Source organism: Mya arenaria, chromosome 3, assembly GCF_026914265.1.
Source record: "Mya arenaria isolate MELC-2E11 chromosome 3, ASM2691426v1".
Taxonomy (NCBI): Eukaryota; Metazoa; Mollusca; class Bivalvia; order Myida; family Myidae; genus Mya; species Mya arenaria.
In genome coordinates, this window is record NC_069124.1 from 22,097,400 (window position 1) to 22,115,978 (window position 18,579).

At 33.0% G+C, this 18,579-nt stretch overlaps 1 protein-coding gene across 3 annotated transcripts; it reads left to right on the forward strand.

The window, feature by feature from the left end:
* The first annotated feature begins 837 nt into the window (after window positions 1–837).
* LOC128229115 (mucosa-associated lymphoid tissue lymphoma translocation protein 1-like) lies at window positions 838–18,084 on the forward strand. Of its 3 annotated transcripts, XM_052940803.1 has the most exons (15): window positions 869–893; window positions 3,977–4,129; window positions 5,751–5,911; window positions 6,129–6,318; window positions 6,975–7,150; window positions 7,957–7,986; window positions 10,774–10,902; window positions 11,142–11,321; window positions 11,558–11,939; window positions 12,376–12,456; window positions 12,849–12,970; window positions 14,391–14,543; window positions 15,116–15,273; window positions 16,231–16,320; window positions 17,051–18,084. In XM_052940803.1, exons 2-15 carry the CDS (start codon window positions 3,984–3,986, stop codon window positions 17,234–17,236), a joined length of 2,184 nt encoding a protein of 727 aa, XP_052796763.1. In that variant the 5' UTR covers window positions 869–893; window positions 3,977–3,983; the 3' UTR covers window positions 17,237–18,084. The 3 variants fall into 3 exon arrangements, with proteins under 3 accessions (XP_052796764.1, XP_052796763.1, XP_052796762.1); XM_052940804.1 differs by lacking the exon at window positions 3,977–4,129 and having other exon boundaries at window positions 838–893; XM_052940802.1 differs by lacking the exon at window positions 869–893 and having other exon boundaries at window positions 3,622–4,129.
* Window positions 18,085–18,579: the final 495 nt, after the last annotated feature.

The window sequence follows — 18,579 nt, forward strand, 5'->3', positions numbered from 1 at the left end:
TCATTCATTAAACGATTAGAGTAGCTGTAAATATACAGTCATAATTTCTGATTGTTTTGTGGTAAATCTTAAATATTGCTATTTCACTTATTGTAAAAAAGTTTGGTTGTTGTTTAGGGTCAGGTTCAATTATTTAAAATCATATTTTAAAAATTGAATGATTTTTGTGAAAGTCCCTTTATGAAGTATTAAATTATACAATCACGCAATTAATTCAATATTATGAAAATGTGTAATACAAACATGAAATAAGGGTCCTTGTATTTATTTAGTGTTTTTTGTTTTTCTTTTCATACGAAAACTGTGATCAAATTGATGTTAAAAGGCATATATCAATTGGCGGTCAAATGAATACCATATTTGCAAACAGAAGTTTTTTTACGAATTCATCTTGATATTAAATCAACTTTCAACTTTGGATTACCGACATTGTAAGACGGTATTTAGCATTCAAGTGTGTTTTCTGTTAACTGATATTAAACTATTGTTATCCTAACGATTCAATGTATGTGTAAATATTCATAATTAAGCCGTGCTGTATATGTTACAATGGAAAAGAAAAGCTTTTATAATGAAAAGACGCATTTGTGTACCCTGTATAAAGGGTATCTTATTATGTAACTTATCTTCTACTTTGATTGTCAATATTTTAAGCAACACAAACCAGTCTATTCTTACAAAATGGACATTTTATAGAAATATAGTACGTTAGAAAGAACAAAAACCTATACAAAATATCAAAAGAACATTGGATCAAGTCACAGGCAAGTTTACCCTACAGAGATAGTAGTAATATAATGATAGTTTGATTGATTGGTTATTTTAGTTGATAAACCACGCACTTGCTTGTGAGGATATATTAATTGAATCCTAAATCAATGGATTAAACTCAGGTTAGATTTCTTAGGTCAATACTTTAAAGCTAAAAGGTTATCTTACACTTGACACATGTAGGGCACCTCAGTATGATAAATATATAATTATTGTACATAAAGATGCGAGATATTCCTAGAACACTTCAAGTTTACTCGAAAGTACCAACTGATAGTCGAATATATCATATTACTTCCTTGTTCATTTTTATAAGTTTCAGATATCTTAATCGCTATGTACAAACATTTTGAAAATGATTATGTGTAAGTTAATTTCGATAGAGCTAAACTTTTAAATAAACTATTTTGCTGGACTAAACGGCTCGATTAATATATTCAGAATATATCGTACTTATGAGAGAATGCCTTTGATATCGATATGTGTATTGGTCACGTTCTGCTGTCAAAATATTGATTAATATATTCAGAATATATCGTACTTATGAGAGAATGCCTTTGATATCGATATGTGTATTGGTCACGTTCTGCTGTCAAAATATTGATTAAAGATTCAACAAATATATAGGGGATATTTGTTTGGTTCATTGTAAGCTTGCAAGATATTTCACCGAGTGAGCGCCGAATGTTTTATTTCACAAATGACGTAGGTGAAATATATTGCGAACTTACACTGAAAATAACTTTTTTATTAATGTTTTCCTTATTTTTTGTTTATGAGGATATAAAATGGAATAAATAAAAAATTATAGCTATGAACTGCGGTGACATTTGATTTTGAAGTGGGATCAGGCAGTGAAAAATATCATTTTATACCACTGATAAAAAAAACTCATAAACCATATACAGTTGTGTTTAGAAGTTAAAAAACTAGAATCGAATTGACTACGTCATCGGCTACAACTAAAATTATCAGTCTTGCTGAACATACCAAACTTCGACTTTTTAATGGGTATAGATATTCATGACATGAATGGCTTAGGCAACGCCGTTTTTTTTGTTTCTGTGATTTTTGACCAAAAACATTTGCGCGGGCGAGAATAATAATATGAATATTTTTATTTAAATTTTTCTGAAAAAAAACTAACAGAGCGAAGAGCGTTTTTTTTTTTTAAACCAATATATATAATTAAAGAGTTTGTCAAACATAATTGCCCTTTAACCCTTTCACCCTTTTTTAACAATCGTGCACTTCCCTATTAGTTAATGAAAATATATGCAAGGTAAAATCAGGCAACGCAAAATTAATTTGATTTGGCCTCATGAGTGTTTATTTGATAACAATAATAAGCTTCTGGTTTTTCAAAAGTAACATGTGGTTTTATTTTATTATTGTCGCTATATCCCATACTACATTGTTTACTTATTGATTTGCCCTATACGCGCTGTTTAATCTGTTTTAAACTGATATCATATTACATACAAGTAATTAAATAGTGATTTGGAGTTAAAAATAGAATGGGGCTTTTGGTCTGACGTCATCAATTAAACCAAATAAAAGATATGACATCAATTAACCAAATAAAAGATATGACATCAATTAAACCAAATAAAAGATATGACATCAATTAAACCAAATAAAAGATATGACATAAATTAATCCAAATAAAAGATATGACAATAGTGTTTACGATTTAAGAATACGTATGTTATCATCCATACTAGTCGCTCCTATATTGAATCGGCAGTGCGCCGAATGATACATATTGAATAATATCTTTTTCATTATGACAACTACTTGCATGATAACTCTCTGATAAAAAAATTAGTGATATTTTTTCATATACTTTTTTTAATCTTAAATGCAAGATTGCCTTACCACTCGAAGGGCTGTATTACATTTCAAAAAATAAAGTTGTCAGTAAAAGGCACAGATATTTGACTGAAATATGACCATTTACCTCGACACCGAGCAGGATATGTTCGCATGTGTGACTACGATGTAATACTCGTTTCTCCAGAGTGCCCCACAGAACGTGGCACGATATCTATATACATTTTGAAATCAGTATTCAATACATGAAACCAAATGTTTAAGACCCTGAATGCCATATCAATTGATCGATAGCGTCCATTGTGTTTTTTCGCGGTTTCAAGTCAAAGGTAAACCAGTTGATTTAAGATACCCCAAATGATCGTTACATAGACATCGGAATGTAATATGTATTTAAGAAGACAAACACTCGAATATTTTTTAAAACACGCGGATATATCGGTTGTGTATATGATATTTCATTGGTTAAATGTAAATAATAAATCTTTGCATGCAGTTTTAAAGAAACGAACTATTGTTAGCCATAACGATACCCCAGCCACATTACATCGACTTCTTCGTTCTTTTCTCTTTTCTTTTTAAATTAAACTTCTTACAACTCCTGCTGGAAACACATTTTAATGTAAGTCAGTTAGAACACATTATGCATATTTTTATATTTGAGAAGGCACACAAGCTTCGCTCGTTCCGCCCTGCTTAAACATCAAGATGTTATGATACAGTATCTACATAATACATTTGAATTTTTGCTTAAATGTTTAAGAAAAAAAATCTGAAACGAAAGAGCTTTGTTATTAAACATCAATGCATTGACTACGTCTTGTAATTACAACATATAGTAATATCTTCTTTTTGAAGTTTATTTACTATTTGTACGTGTGTTCCTTTAAAAAGTGAGTAAGCTTAAAGATATGCTCAACATTCAGTTATTGATCAAAGTAAACCCTTTAGATTAGAAATCTATAGAAATTAGATCATTGTAAAGGATTTCAGGAAGTTAAAACAAGGTTTTATTGAAAAGTGAATCAGAAATATTCATTGTAAAAATTATACGGGCTTTCATTTTAAGCAACTTGGCACCACTTATATTAAGTTAGGTGATGATTCTTATTTAAACACAAAACAAATATTACGGATACTTATTACCACTTGTTATAGTCATATTTTGAATTATAAATCGTTACATGATATTTTTATTTAATGAACTGAAACCAATATTTGCCATTGATTACTGGATTGAATTCCATGAACAATAAACTAATGTATCAATAACAAAATACATCAGAGTCATAATAGAATATAGATAATATTATGCAATTTTTCCGTGAGTAAGTTTATTTCAGAGTAAAATAAATATGTCAGTGAATAATAGATTAAACATGGATGCGAGTGTCAGTGATCTTCCGGGAAGTGTTTGGATTAAGGCCAGAGAATTGTTGGACACGAATCCTGCACCAAGGAACTGGAGAGCCTTAATTGGAACTCTGGAAACATCTAACATGATTAAACAGAGATACAAAATCACGTAAGTTGATGCTACGGAATAATCTATGAATAAACATTATGCTTTCGTTTTTTATTTTATTACTATTCTAATATATATATTTCTCACAATTTATTGTGTTGCCAATGCTCATACATTTCAAAATGAAAAACAATTGCGCATAATGAAGTATTTGTAGTGCATGCTGTTTTGCCAATAGTGGCAACTTTATTGTATGAATATAATAAATACTAAACAAGAGTTTAATACAAAGTGAATCACAGTTCAAACATCTGATCTTCTAGATGATTATGATCAACTAATGCGATTGTCTTATGATAAGCAATACATACGAGGTGACTGAATGCATGACACAAATCTGAATCAGACTGTTAAAACAAACTGTACTATTGGCATACTTTTTCAACGGTTATATTGTTATTAATACAATTATAACCCTGTTTAGGGGTAAAGGCAAAGACCCAAACGACAATGAGCTACTCTTACTAAATGATCAAATTCCTGATTGAAAATAAAACCAAAACCTATATTATAACAAATTTAATGCTGAATAATGGTAATTTTGTACACGTGAAAGCCACACCATTTAACGCTATGGGGTTGAGCCGTTTCGATAGACCACATTCGTTTTAAAATATAACTACATCAAGCAAATTTAACGCGTTAAATGGAGCTGAACATTAAGAGAAGATTGTTAACTTTGTATAACCTTAGTATTATAATGTTATTAATTAGGTGATTTCAAATTGGCCTAGTTATTTGTCCGAGGTTAGCTGTATTTGCCTGAGCCCGAAAGGGCGAAGGCAAATACCGATGACAGAGGAAAAATAACTTGGTCAATATGAAATCACATAATTCATAAGTATTTTATTAATTAACAATTTCCATTTTGGTTAAAAACATTCTTATAACTTACCTTTAGTTCACATTGAAACCGTATTTATCCCTTATTCATTCATGGTGTCTGCTTTTCTAGACTTAACTTTGCTGATTTTGACATGCATCCTTAAAGTGACATTGCACATACTTATGAATATAGCACTGTACATTGTAAGGAAGCATGTCTTTTCGTCTTAATTTCGTAAATCGTTTGCTAAAACGTCAAATTTTTCACCTTTGTCGTCCATTTTGTTGATGTACAAAATCATAATAGTCGTAAAATCCACCAACGGGTTAAAAACAACTATACTATCAAACCGTACAAAGTGGTTTAATCATTCAATAGGTTCAAGTATTTCATAGAGAGTTATACGAAGCACAAAATTTTAAAAACAGTCGGAAAACGGAAAACAAAATGGCTACCTTTAAACAAAATTCAAGCATATTTCTCATATTAGGCGAGTTTTGACAGCCAATGAAAATGGCCCATTTCTCAAATCCTATATTAGGCGAGTTTTGTAGCCAATCAAAGCTGAGGAAACTCATATTAGGCGAGTTTTGTCGATATTGGCCAAGTTTGGTCGATATAGAGCGAGTTCTGTCATATATTTTCTTCAATTGTCTGGTATTGGTACAGCAATTGTCTCTGTATCTCGTCAAATACGTAATAGTTGATTAATAAATAAATGTATAGATTTAGGCGTGTTTATTAGATCGATACAGTTAGCAATAATTTATTAAACATATTGCACTCAACTTCTAGCCCTCAGCAAGTCGAGGTCTGGGCTCAAGGGATCGAAAGAGAAAGTGCAGCAGGGAAACTGCTTACAGAGTTGGGCTCGCAAGGCATGACCATCGGGGATCTGACAGCTCTGCTGGAAGAGACAGGCATCGATACGTATCTGCTGGGCCTCTCTAAATATGGTAAGTGGTCAACATTATATTTTGACCAATGAGAAAGCATTATCTTTTAAATATTCCGATACATTTTTTTTTTCAGTAATTAGGTAGTCAGCCGTTAATACTTTTAATCAGGGGACGCAGTAAATATAAACAGTGACTTGCCTAGTAGCTCGTAATTTCATCCATTGATATAGACCACTAGAAGTCACCTTTCAATTGCTGTTCTAACTTTTTTCAGAGAAAATAAGAATAACACAAAGCCCAGCGAAAGAAGTGGACATAAATGAGGGAGATACTCTAGTGTTGGAGATAGCGGCCATGGGGAAACCACACCCACGATTTCAGTGGTTCTTTTGTCCAGATGGGAAAAATAAGTTTAATGAATTGAAGGGATGTACCGAGAGAACACTCACAATAGCCAATGTCACGTAAGACTATGCACATCAATGCCTTTCATGTCAGTAAATCATAAAATGTTCAAAATATAATAAAGGCACTGGATACATAACAGGCGTAGTTGAAAATAGGATGTTTATAAAACCTTTATTGAATAGTTTTGAAAATCTAAGGCTCAAGCCAGCATGCTAAGCCTTTTCAACTTTATAATAATCTACCACAGTGATTATTGTGAAAGTTTTATTATTAACCTGCTTTTCCATAAACCAAAGTGCCAATCCTGGTGGAACTTTGTTTGTCCCACTTTCATAGTAGAAAGTTACGTCCTACAATTAACAGTGCATGTAGATTAAAAACATGTTAGGTCATTAACATAACATTATTGATTTATGGTACTGAATATGAAATTAATTTCTTTACGTAAGTTAGTACATACACTTTCTCAGTAATAACGACAGGTATATATCTAGGTGCGTTATTACCTTTTTGACTTTCTAAACAGAGCCTTTTTACCTTTCTTTGCCGTAGCTGGTACCCGGTTCCCAATCGACGAACATGGTTTTTCATGGCCTATGAAATAAGTTTCATATTAAGAACAAAACTAATAGAACTAACAGATTAGGTGAAGTTTTAAATTTCTGAACGTTCCTAACTTATTTCAACAATTGAAACTACATCATCTTTACAGTTCTGCTAATGGTGGTGGTTATTCGTGCCAGATCCATAACTGTTCCGATCCTCAGAAGACAAGGCTTACGAACATATCCCTCGTGATTATCAAGCCCAAACCGATTTTCGTTTCTAAGAGGCTAAACCCGCCAGGTGCCAAAAACCTTGCAAAAATGCCTCACCATCCATCACCAAGTAAGTCTTGTCTTATGTAAGGTAAACCTTGTTCCATCATGTTCCAACAAATGTTTTATATGCGGTAGACCTTTTTGTGCGGATGTTCCCTGAAGGACTGTGTGTTTACAATCTAAACAGTTTGATAAATAAATTTATCAATGGTAGAAAGTTATCGGTTAAAGTACATGAACTTAAACTTATAACTGCCCTTTTTACTAGAATTATCGATATTTGATTAACAAAGCAAGGTGCTGGTGTACAGTTCCTACCAATATTTAGAATTTTAAGCATTGTTTACAAGCGTGTAATACAGTTCCTTCGAAAATAATAAACCAACACACAAAATTCTTAAGATGTACAATTAAGGGAACTTTTCCATTGTCATTGTTTTTATATTATTTGAAAGGGCTTTATGTGATTAGAAAGCACATGTAAATATTATATTTTAAACAAATAACACAAACGAGTCCTTTGAACATTTGATTTCAGCTAAGATTATAACAACACTTCTAAGAGCGACAGATGTTTCCAATATGTACTTTCGGTTAATTCGTTTACCTACAAACGAACCGGAATGGTATAGTCAGTTGTTTTTTAACGGACAATGCAAAATTCATCTCGTACGAATTACTGTACAAAGGATATAAATAAAGCGGGCACCTGTCTAACAAGGCCTCGACGACACATTTTTTATTCTTTTAAGCCATACAGACACACCTAAAATTGTTTACCAAGATGCAGGTTTATATTTTTAATTGTTCTGTTTGATGTTGCATACTGAGCAACGCAAGTCAACGCATGTTTTTTTCTGTATTTCATTTTAGCTCCTGTTCGTCACATAGAGCAAATTCATGGTAAGAGTTGTTTATGATCACTCTAAATGGTTTCAGTAAAAATACATCTCCCTTTTGTTGGTACCTTTTACTTCTGTCACACAACCTTCCAGTAAAAAGCAACTTTAATAATTAAATAAATGAAAAACATTGGATAAAACTCTTTTCCTCTGATAATTGGACTGTTTTGATAATTTATCTTTTTACACGAAACAGGTACATAAAAAACTAATACAACCTAACACCTACATGGATGATATATTAGCATGCAACGGTCACAGACGATATATTGACATGCAACGGTCACAGCTGATATATTAACATGCAACACCTCCTTTAAATGTAGATGGTGGATACACTTGTAACATGAAACACCTACGTAAATGATATATAAACATGCAACGATCAAAGATGATATACCAACATACAGCATCCATATTTAATGTAGTAGCGTGAAACACTTGCATAGATGCTGTAGAATGCCCATGCAACACTTATATTATATTGATATGTATAATTATGCAATACTTATAGATAATGAATCAACATATAACACTAATATATAATAGAGTAGCGTGTCTAGTACATAGATGATCTATACAAATGTAACAGTCATAGATCTGCCAGTAACATGCAACAGTTAGATATATCTTATTGAGATTGTAACTCCTACAATGATGACCTTTTAATATATAACACTTACATAGAAAGTCTAGTACCATCCAACACCTATATAGCTGGTAAAGTAATATGTAGCATCTTTCCCCTAAAAAGATGATCTAGTAACAAGTTACACATAGTTCACGTTTCACACTTACAAAACTGATCAAGTAACGTGTACAACTCATATATTATATATATTTATTCACATATCCTACATAGATGATAAAGTAACATGTTACACTTAAAAAGATGATCTATTAACATGTAACACACATATATGATATATTTAAATGCATCGCTTATAAATGGTATACTAACATGTAACTATGTCTATTCATATGTGTCACCTACATAGATTATTATTGTTTAAGAAGTTTAGGTAGTCAGTGCTCTATAATTAGTGTTCATTTCTTTTCTACTATTATATGTTATACTCGAGTATCATCGGCATGGTGACCTAAATTCTTTTAAAATTAACTATTTATGTTTCCCCTGTTGCTTTTTAGCATGTTTTTCAAAGTTTGTTTAAAACGTTCTTGAATGCTCTGTTTATTTTCATGTATTTACGAATAAGTCTTTCAGATTTGTGTAAAAAGCTCACGAGAAATTGTGAAGACCAATTGTTTTCAAGAATTCCATCATTTATAAAAGGGAGAACAATGTGCTATGTTGTTGTTGGTAGTTTATTGCTGGTTTTTCTTGCTCTTTTGCGTTTAGTTTACACATATTTTATTCTTCAGCGTATTAAAACAAAACATAAAGACAAACAGAAAACACATGTAAAATCAAGAAAAGGATTAGAACGAAAGAATATAAGTATCTTCCATGGCCGAGAGTGTAAGATATGTTCATTCCGTCCCGAGCGTAGGGTGTTTTGCGGAAACGAGGTTTACCGAGTTTCCGCAAAACACCCTGCGCGAGGGTCGGGATGAACCTATCCGTACACTCTCGGCTATGGTAGATGTTTTTTCTCCAACCTCAGTTAAACAAAATTAAGTAAAAATGTATGTTTTGCTGGAACTCTTTCGTGCGTAGTGAAAATAATTGCGTATTGATATGCGATAGCACGCGGTTGTCATGGATATGCGAGTAGTGATCCAGTTAATGTTAATAGTCAAATCGGTCTTTTTAAATAGTTCTAAGGAGAATGAAGCATTATTTCTTAAATGGTGCGTGAAAACTTTTTTATGGTGACATTTGAAGCGAGAAATAATTAATTAGAGTTCTAAATATTACCATAAGACAAGTCTACAAGTGCTACTGACGACAGTCTTCAACAAGGGAGGTAATTACAGTGTGGTGACCATTAAAAAAGAAGTTCCATACGGGCATTTTATCTTCGCCCGTGGTCAAGATAAGAATATCTAGCATGGTTAAATTATTGTATCTACTTATCTAAGGTGGGAGAAAAATATATCTTAAAAAGTTCTTTTCCAAACCTTAGCAAAAGTACATATTTAATGACGGACAATTGTACAGCTTACAATGTAGATGACACAATGATATTGATATTGTTGAATTGAATCATATGGCAGTGTCTAACATGATTTGGCTTTGTTTAATATTATTTAATCTTTAAAGATTTAATTCTGTTTGAGAACATAATAAGAAGGTAAAATAGGATAAGAGAGAAGAAAGAGGGTAGGGTGGTTTAAATGAATTACTTCCATTGCCTATTCTTCACCGAGCCCTGATTGGTAGTGCTGAATATCACATGTTTTGCGTTTGGTAGTCGTAACAAATTATTAACATTTCATAGATGATCCATTTACATGTAACACCTTCATTTACGATATATTAACATGTAACATTTACATAGATGATCAATAAACATGTAAAACCTTATCATACGATGTAATATCGGGTCCTTTGCATTTCAACATTACTCCGTTATCAATTTGAATTTCTTTAATCATACAGTCAAAACCAGAAAGCTAATATCTTGATAAATTCCTGCCACATTTATTCAATTACAAATGTATTTTATTGCATTTAATTAGTTGGCTTTCATTCCTAAAGAGTGTATACTGTTACCAATAAGTTTTACTGTTTGTTGACGTTTATGGCTATGATGCTGTTTTTCTATAAACGCTTACACAACTTATGTTATTATGTTATTTATAAATACGAATGTACATATTTCAGAAATAAGGGTAATTTCTCATCCGACTTCTAAGGAGCTCGAGTTGGGTGACCGTACCTTGTTTATGGTGGAGGCTCAATGTGGTTTGCCCCTCCGATACCAGTGGATCAAGGACGGAAAAGAAATTAAGGGTAAAACATATGATGGTATAAAATATTAATATTTTTTATACTGATAGATTGTCAAAGCATGACATATGAGGTCCAGCCCCAGTATTCTCAAAAAAGCTTTAGCATGCAAAGATTTTAGTCAAATGTTTTGCTTACAAAAAAAGGACCTACATAAACCTGTATGGAATATTAAAAAGTAAGACTTGTTGATAAATATTTATTATTAATTTAATAATGCGTATTTGTATTCGTTATAATAGGTGCAAATAGCTTTAAGTACAAGATCTACAACATACAAGACGCGAGTTGCCAGGGCACTTACCAGTGTGAGGTCAAGGCCATGAAAATGACAGAACACGGACGGGAAATTCAGAGCAGTCGCGTGTTAACAAACCCCGCATTGTTGCATCTTAAGATACCATTTGTTAATCTATATAACCGTTAGCAGTTTGTGTATCTTCCCTATATCTGAAATAAAACTAAATCCACTCATTAACCAATATTGACTTTAAAGGCATATGTAACTTAAGAAAGTTTAGTATTACATTAGATCATTCGTTTGCATGTAAAGAAATCGGGATGGAAACTTATTGAATAAATAGATATGCTAATCAAAGTTTGTAGGCAAACCGTTATCCATTATTTTGGTTTTATTACTTCATTTTTATTTTTCCAGCTCATGACAAAGTGGCTTTACTGATCGGAAACTCTGATTACCTTTCGGAAATTTCGTTAACGGCCCCTCCAAACGACATTCGGGAAATGGCTGAAAGCCTCGTTTCAATTAACTTCAAAGTCGTTATGTTACTGAACTTAACCAAGCCAGAAATTGAAAATGCTGTCATAGAGTTTTGTAAATTGATCGACAAAAACGTGTATGTTGTCTTCTATTTTTGTGGACATGGTTTCGAGGAAAGAGGAGTTTCTTATTTAATACCGACGGATGCCCCATCCATGCCCGCGTCAAATGAATGTGTGAATACAAGTCTTATCTTGCACAACTTCCAGAAAAAGAACCCGGCTCTGGTGTTCCTGGTACTGGATACTTGCAGAATGTCGTAAGAATACCCAAGTTTGTACTCTCTTTATTGGTTCAATTGTTATGAAAGGCACTTGTATGCTAATGCAATGGAATCAATAGGAATGATCTATCAATGTTAACACCGAACTAACTAGAAATACAAACGTACGGACATGACATACGCATGCGCAAACGTCACAAGCAGACCACAGACACATCAAAATAGATCATCCGATAAATGCTGGGAGTCCGTTTTAAAACAGTCCATAAAACTCGAGTTAATTTTAACCGGAAACTACTGGAGGCTTACACTAGTTTATATGGCCATAACCTATGACTTACCATAATTCAAATTGGGGCCTGGAATATCTCATGAAATGTGGCTTACAGCGAAATGTATTCATATACATATAGTTAATACTTAAGTAAATGTGTATCTTATGTGTAGTATGTATATTATTTTGTCATTTTAGGGGCAAAGGCAAATCCTCAGAGCCACCAAGAAGGTTTTTCACGTCGGCGCAGAATGGAAACGTTTGCTACTGCTATGCCACGTAAGACATTCTTATTATTAATTGTTTCTTTTTGTTGTGTATAAACGTAATGCATTGGTGAACAAGATTACTAAAGTGACATTCTTTTGATCTCATGTGATTCATCTCACTGCTCTTACAACCAACAAACACGCTATGCAGGTAGATGTGATATTAACTTACCAGAACAGTGATGTTGTCTCGATCTGAGGGCCACGATATTGCTCAAATTGTTGTAACATGAACATATTGACAAAGCTTTGCCTGAGAGTTGTCATTGGCTTTTCAGTAAAACAATATGGTTTAGTTGGTGTCGAGAATGTGTGTTTGTGTGCGTGCTTGTCCGTGTGAGTGTGCCTTTTATATAATAAAGGGCTTGAAATATACCAATCATATAACGCTTGACCTTACAGGAGTTTGGGGTTGAGTGCGCTCGAAAACACGAGTGAACAGAGAGGTCTCCTGATACGATATCTTGCCCCGTTGTTAACGAAACCCATCGGGATTGACAACCTCGTCATTGAACTTAAAGAAGGTAGTTTTATGATATGTCTTGAAACTGTTGATATATGCATATATATGTACGAAATTTCTTAATAAAGTTGTTCAATAACATACAATCATAACCGATACGCGATAGAGCATTGCTGCAGCCCGATCATGTATACTGTTTGTATATGCCGCCATTGTTTAAGCCCCTGATGCAAGCTTCTTCATTTGAAATCTCTAGAATTATTTCTTCGGGCCGGACTATACAATATGTTAAAGTAACAAGATTAAAAACTAGAAAATAGATAGGAAATTTAAGAATATTTCCTAGTTGTCTTATAAGAACACCATCACCGGCAAGGAGTGTCATCTGACAGGAATATTTCTTTCTAAAGCATATTTTCTTATCCACAATAGTAATAAACAGTATACATATGCAGTTTTAAAATACCATCTATAGTGGAAATACATCAAACTATTTATCACTAATCTCCATCACTCATGCATAGCAAACGAATGGATATTGCTTTATTGATTGTAGGGCTAAAGGTCGTGGTCACTGTTGTTCAAAATAGAATCATGCTTTCCCCCATTATTAAATTGTATTGATAAGTTTAGGTTACCTAAGAAAAATGTCAATTAACCTCAATTTCACTTAATATTTTTATGGTGATTAATGGAGCGAACTTCAACAATTTGAAAACAAGAAATATTCTGAAACTCTTATCGCCATGAAATGTACGACACAATGTTTCAGTTGTAACGTTCCCTTTAAGTTGAGCATTAAAGTTACTTCAATAATCTTGATAAGAGTTTGTTCGAATGGAAGTTTTTGGAGCAAACTATTTTAGAAGAATTATTTTGAAACTTTATACACACGCTCATCATGCCTTGCAACATAGGCTAACACATGTTTTATTTAGATTTACCTTTATATCAGTATATTTAGTTTTATAGTATATTAAGTAAATTTTAGGAGTAAAATAGTTCCTAAATATTGGAGATTTTCTTAGAAACCTGAAACAAATTGTAATATGAAGTGGGAAGCACATCTTTATTAGCCACATCCTTTTCGTCTTACAGTTCCTTATTTATGTTCCATTGACTAAACTTTAGGTAAACTACCTTCAAACTTTCGACTACTGTACGTGTTTGTTTATTTCTTCATAAAAATATTGTTTATATCTTCATAGTAACAGGTAAACAATCAGAAACCTTTGCCTCAGATTTTAAAGCATTTCGCGTTGGGCAAATCTCAGACCCCTTTTGGTGGTTTAATGAATATATTTTTCATTATCAAACCTTTGGTAATTCAAGTTTCATAAAGTGCTGTTTTTAAACAACAAGGTAAATGGTTATTTATTACTATGGATTTATCTGCGCACTATTAAGATTGCAAGTTTCATTGGAATATTTGATTACTTTGACAAAGCTCACAAACATTGATATTTTAGTCAATCTTATAGAGTTTAGCCGTAGTCCTAAGCACTGTGATAAACAACTTCCGGAGATAAGGTCGAATGTTGGTGAAACGCGGAGATCACTGACGGACGAAATCACTGACCTCGGACAGCAACAAGCGTACAAGGCTAGGGAAAGATTATGGAGTAACTATAACAGTAAGTCAATGTTAACGAGTAGCTCTCTAAACAGGTCAATTACGGAGTAAAATGTAACATAATATTATTTAATATATATCCCGTCAAGTCTATTTTATAGAGGGCAATAACATTGTTTGTATAGCTAAGTCAATGTTGAATAATAGCTTTATTGTGTTATGATTATAGAAGTTGTTATGTAGTAGCTATCTTGGTAAGCTTATTTATCCAGTAGCTGGATTATATTATACGTATAATCAATGATATGGGGTAGCTATCACTTTAAGTCAATAAGGTAGCTACAGTGTATAATGGTCAAAGTCAATGCTATCAAGTGATAATCATGATAAGTCAATGGTAGGAAGTTGCTTCATGTATCGTTATAATTTAATTTAATGTTATAAAATCCAGCTTTTCCACTGTTATGACAGTAGCTGTACTGGTTATCATTGTTATAGAATGTAGCTGCATTCCATACAGGATACCAAATGCTATGGAGCAGCTACTATGTATATAATTAATTTTACAAAATTGGACATTGATAACTGGAAAACAAATTACAGGAAATACAACTTACTTTTATATTTCCATAGACAAGCCGACGAACCGTGACCTGACTTTCCCATTGCTTGGTATTGTTCTACAGCTTGACTTCCAGTCATACTATAACAATCTCCTAGATGTATTTGTGTTGGTACAGGAGCAAGGAGAGACCCAACAATGTGTTGCTTTCATTTCCAACTTCTCTCCGGTAGGAATACAAGTGTTGATTGTACCTGCACTTCATATAATAAGTGTCTTCCCTTCACCTTATGTCTAGCATGTGCTATAATGCATGCACTAGGAATATATTATATTCAAATTTCATTTACTATCAGCTGAAACAGACTTAATCCTGATTTCATTCAGCCTTTTAGATTTATCCACTCTGTGTAACAGCTTTTCGAATGAAAAGGGAAGGAATAATTACCGTAGCACTAAGGGCATCATTGCAGTACAACGTTTTTAGCTTGTTTGTTTAACGAGGAACAATAGTTTAATCTGTTAATGCCGTGTAACTTGCCTACATTTTTACGAGGAATATCATGAAATGCCAACAACAGTTTTATTCCTTAACAATTATAACTAAAACATGAAGAAAATGTATAATCGAGCAATTGTCTTAGCAATGATTTCATCTTAGGCAGCGTCGATATCGGCGGCGTCTTGCTATACCTTTGACCATGGTCAAAACTCAGAACCTATTCAAGATATTCAAATGAATCTTGGTATGTATGTTGCCATCTACAATATGCACATGTAAAGCATGGCGTTTAACTTGTTATTACCAATTATTGCATTTAAATTGCATATTCTTTCATAGCAGGTTATGCTCTTCAAATGAGTCGGCTGGGGTTTATCCATATGTCAATGTATTTTAAATATGACAATTATGAGTGACTATAGTTGGGTCTTATTCAAAACAGATTGTCAAATGTTAAAATCAGCATTTCACAATATCACCGACGCTTTTTTGTTAAAGTAGAAAGTTGTGCACAGTGTTCATATACCAAAAGGCATTATGTTTGCTCATTTCACATGAACACTACAAGTGTATATAAATTGTTTTGTCTAAATAGGCTGTCAAACAAATATATGAATTCCATGCTAATGTTCATGTTAACTGTGATTGTACAAGAGTTACCTTTGCATTGATTGCCTTTCTTAGATCATCTCCCAGTATGGCAACACGGATGCGTTTAAGAGGAACGGAAAACATGGAACGAGGACCACTCTTCAAGATATACAGAAGCTAAAGGTATTGTCATTGTGATGCCCAATTCGAAGAAATGTGGGGATATAAGTTTGCAAATAATGATAGGCCTGTCAGTTGGTTAGTCTTTGTGCCGGTATGTAGACTGTGTTTTGCTTGTACAAGAACTCCACAACAGTTTGATATTGGACCATTGAACTTCAGAGTATATTGCCCTTGATCGGTAGATAAACCATATTGCTGTTGGGGTCAGTTAGTCAAAGGTCAAGGTCACTATTAGGTCTGGTATTATATTTGTTTTGCACAATACCTTGAAAATGATATGACTACTGTAATTCCATGACACTTGCCCAGTAGATTCCCCAAATGTTTTGGAGCTCAGAATATAAAGATCAAAGAAAATGTCGTTTTAAAAAAGTATTAGCTCACACGCTTTTCATCAAATTGTCCTTAGTTTAGTTCCCATCATGGAGCTTGTGAGTCTTGTCAATAATATGGGCCCATGTGTGATCGGCGGCATGGTTATAATCGAACTTAATACACTTTAAACTTGGCAATAACTAAAAAATGTTTAAAATATTGACAGTCAAGTTTTATACATTTTACTAGTCACACGCATATGGTTATCAATACTCATAACTCTTATTTTGATAATGGTCCAGTTACGATCTTTCAACGAATGAAAATATTAACAGACGAGCATTTGCACCTGCTTGTGTCGCTCTTGTGTCATAACCAAGTTTTAACTGAGCATCTTTCCTAAATCTTCTTACAGGACAATCTGGTAGTTGACATCAGTGTTGTTTTTGTGCACCGACGGGATGGGCGACAGTACAGCAGTACTCAGAGAGTTGACCTGGGACTTCCGCTCGTGTCAAATTTGAAACTGTGGAAGCCCGCAATAGGCTTTGAGCCCGCGTATCGGGAGCCTATTGAACAAGAAGAAACAGACAGTATCTGAGACTAAGAAAGGTTACTGTGTTAAATGTATTAGATAAAAGAGTTTGTATTGACATACTAATCCAACGTTTGTTTTAATATATTCAATTTATCAATTTATAAGCTGATCAACTCTGAATGGCAACAACAAAAACAGTTTTTCTTTGACTCACTTTAAAGTCATTTAGTTTCTATTTACTTTGCTATCGCTTTTGAATGCTTTGAGAAACAACTGATCTTGTTTTTTTTAGAGATTTGTATCACAACCATTTTGTACCATTGTTATTAGGGTTTTTTCATATAAGACACGATATTTATGCATTTAAAGACTTGAGTTGATAAAAGAAAACTTAAAATATAGGAAAATACAAATACCACGTATGTAGGGCCTTTCAATATAAGAAAAGATTTTCAAACGTTATTCCTCTGAGGCTAGGCTGAAAAAGACAAATGAATGCTTATTTATCCCACTATCATACTTAATCTTTTTTTGTTATAACACGTTATATTCAAGGTTTTTATTATCTAGTTCATATGGTTTTTGAAGAAAAACATTCCAGATTTTGTCAAAGCCTTGGTGGCGATTTTATCAGCACCATCGGCGGCGTGTCATGCAAATACATTAACCTTGATCGTAAATTTATGTTGAAGATAATCCAATTCCTGGTTCACATGCGGCCATAAATAATATACGATGCATAGCAAAGCCAAAATTATATTTCTTCAATAAATGTATTGTTGAGTGCTTAGTTTACCATCAAGTACAGTTTGTATATATACGTTATTTATTTTTATTTTAATGAAAGTGCTGGTCACAAGTAAACACATTGTACTGCTGTTTGTTTAATATGTTTTATTAAAGTATTGCATATTTTTATATATCTGATTTGTTATGACTCTGTAAAAACAACATTCAATAATGATTCAGTTGCGACTGAGTTTATATTTATTTCAATATGCTCTGTGTGTTTTGCTTTCTAATTCACCAACTTAATTGAATGCAGTTTGTATGTTCCAACACTTCTTTGAAGTACCATTTATGAGCAAGGTACACGTTACCAAGTATACAAGGGCAAGTTCCATAGAGCTTCATGGTGAATAGATTCTATGTCGTGAAACCTTTCATTTCTTAACAACATATAACTTAAATACCCTATCAATTTGCATCAAATGTATTGACGTGCCTTCAATAGTGTAACAATACAATGATAACGGTGTAATTCCTGATGAATCAATCAAAGAATCTTTATCTAGGGTCCATATGCTATTTAAAGTAGTATTGCAATAACAAAGTTATTGCGAAACTGCACATTGCAAAATCTAAATATGTATATTTATCGCCACTTAATTAGGATATCTTTCACC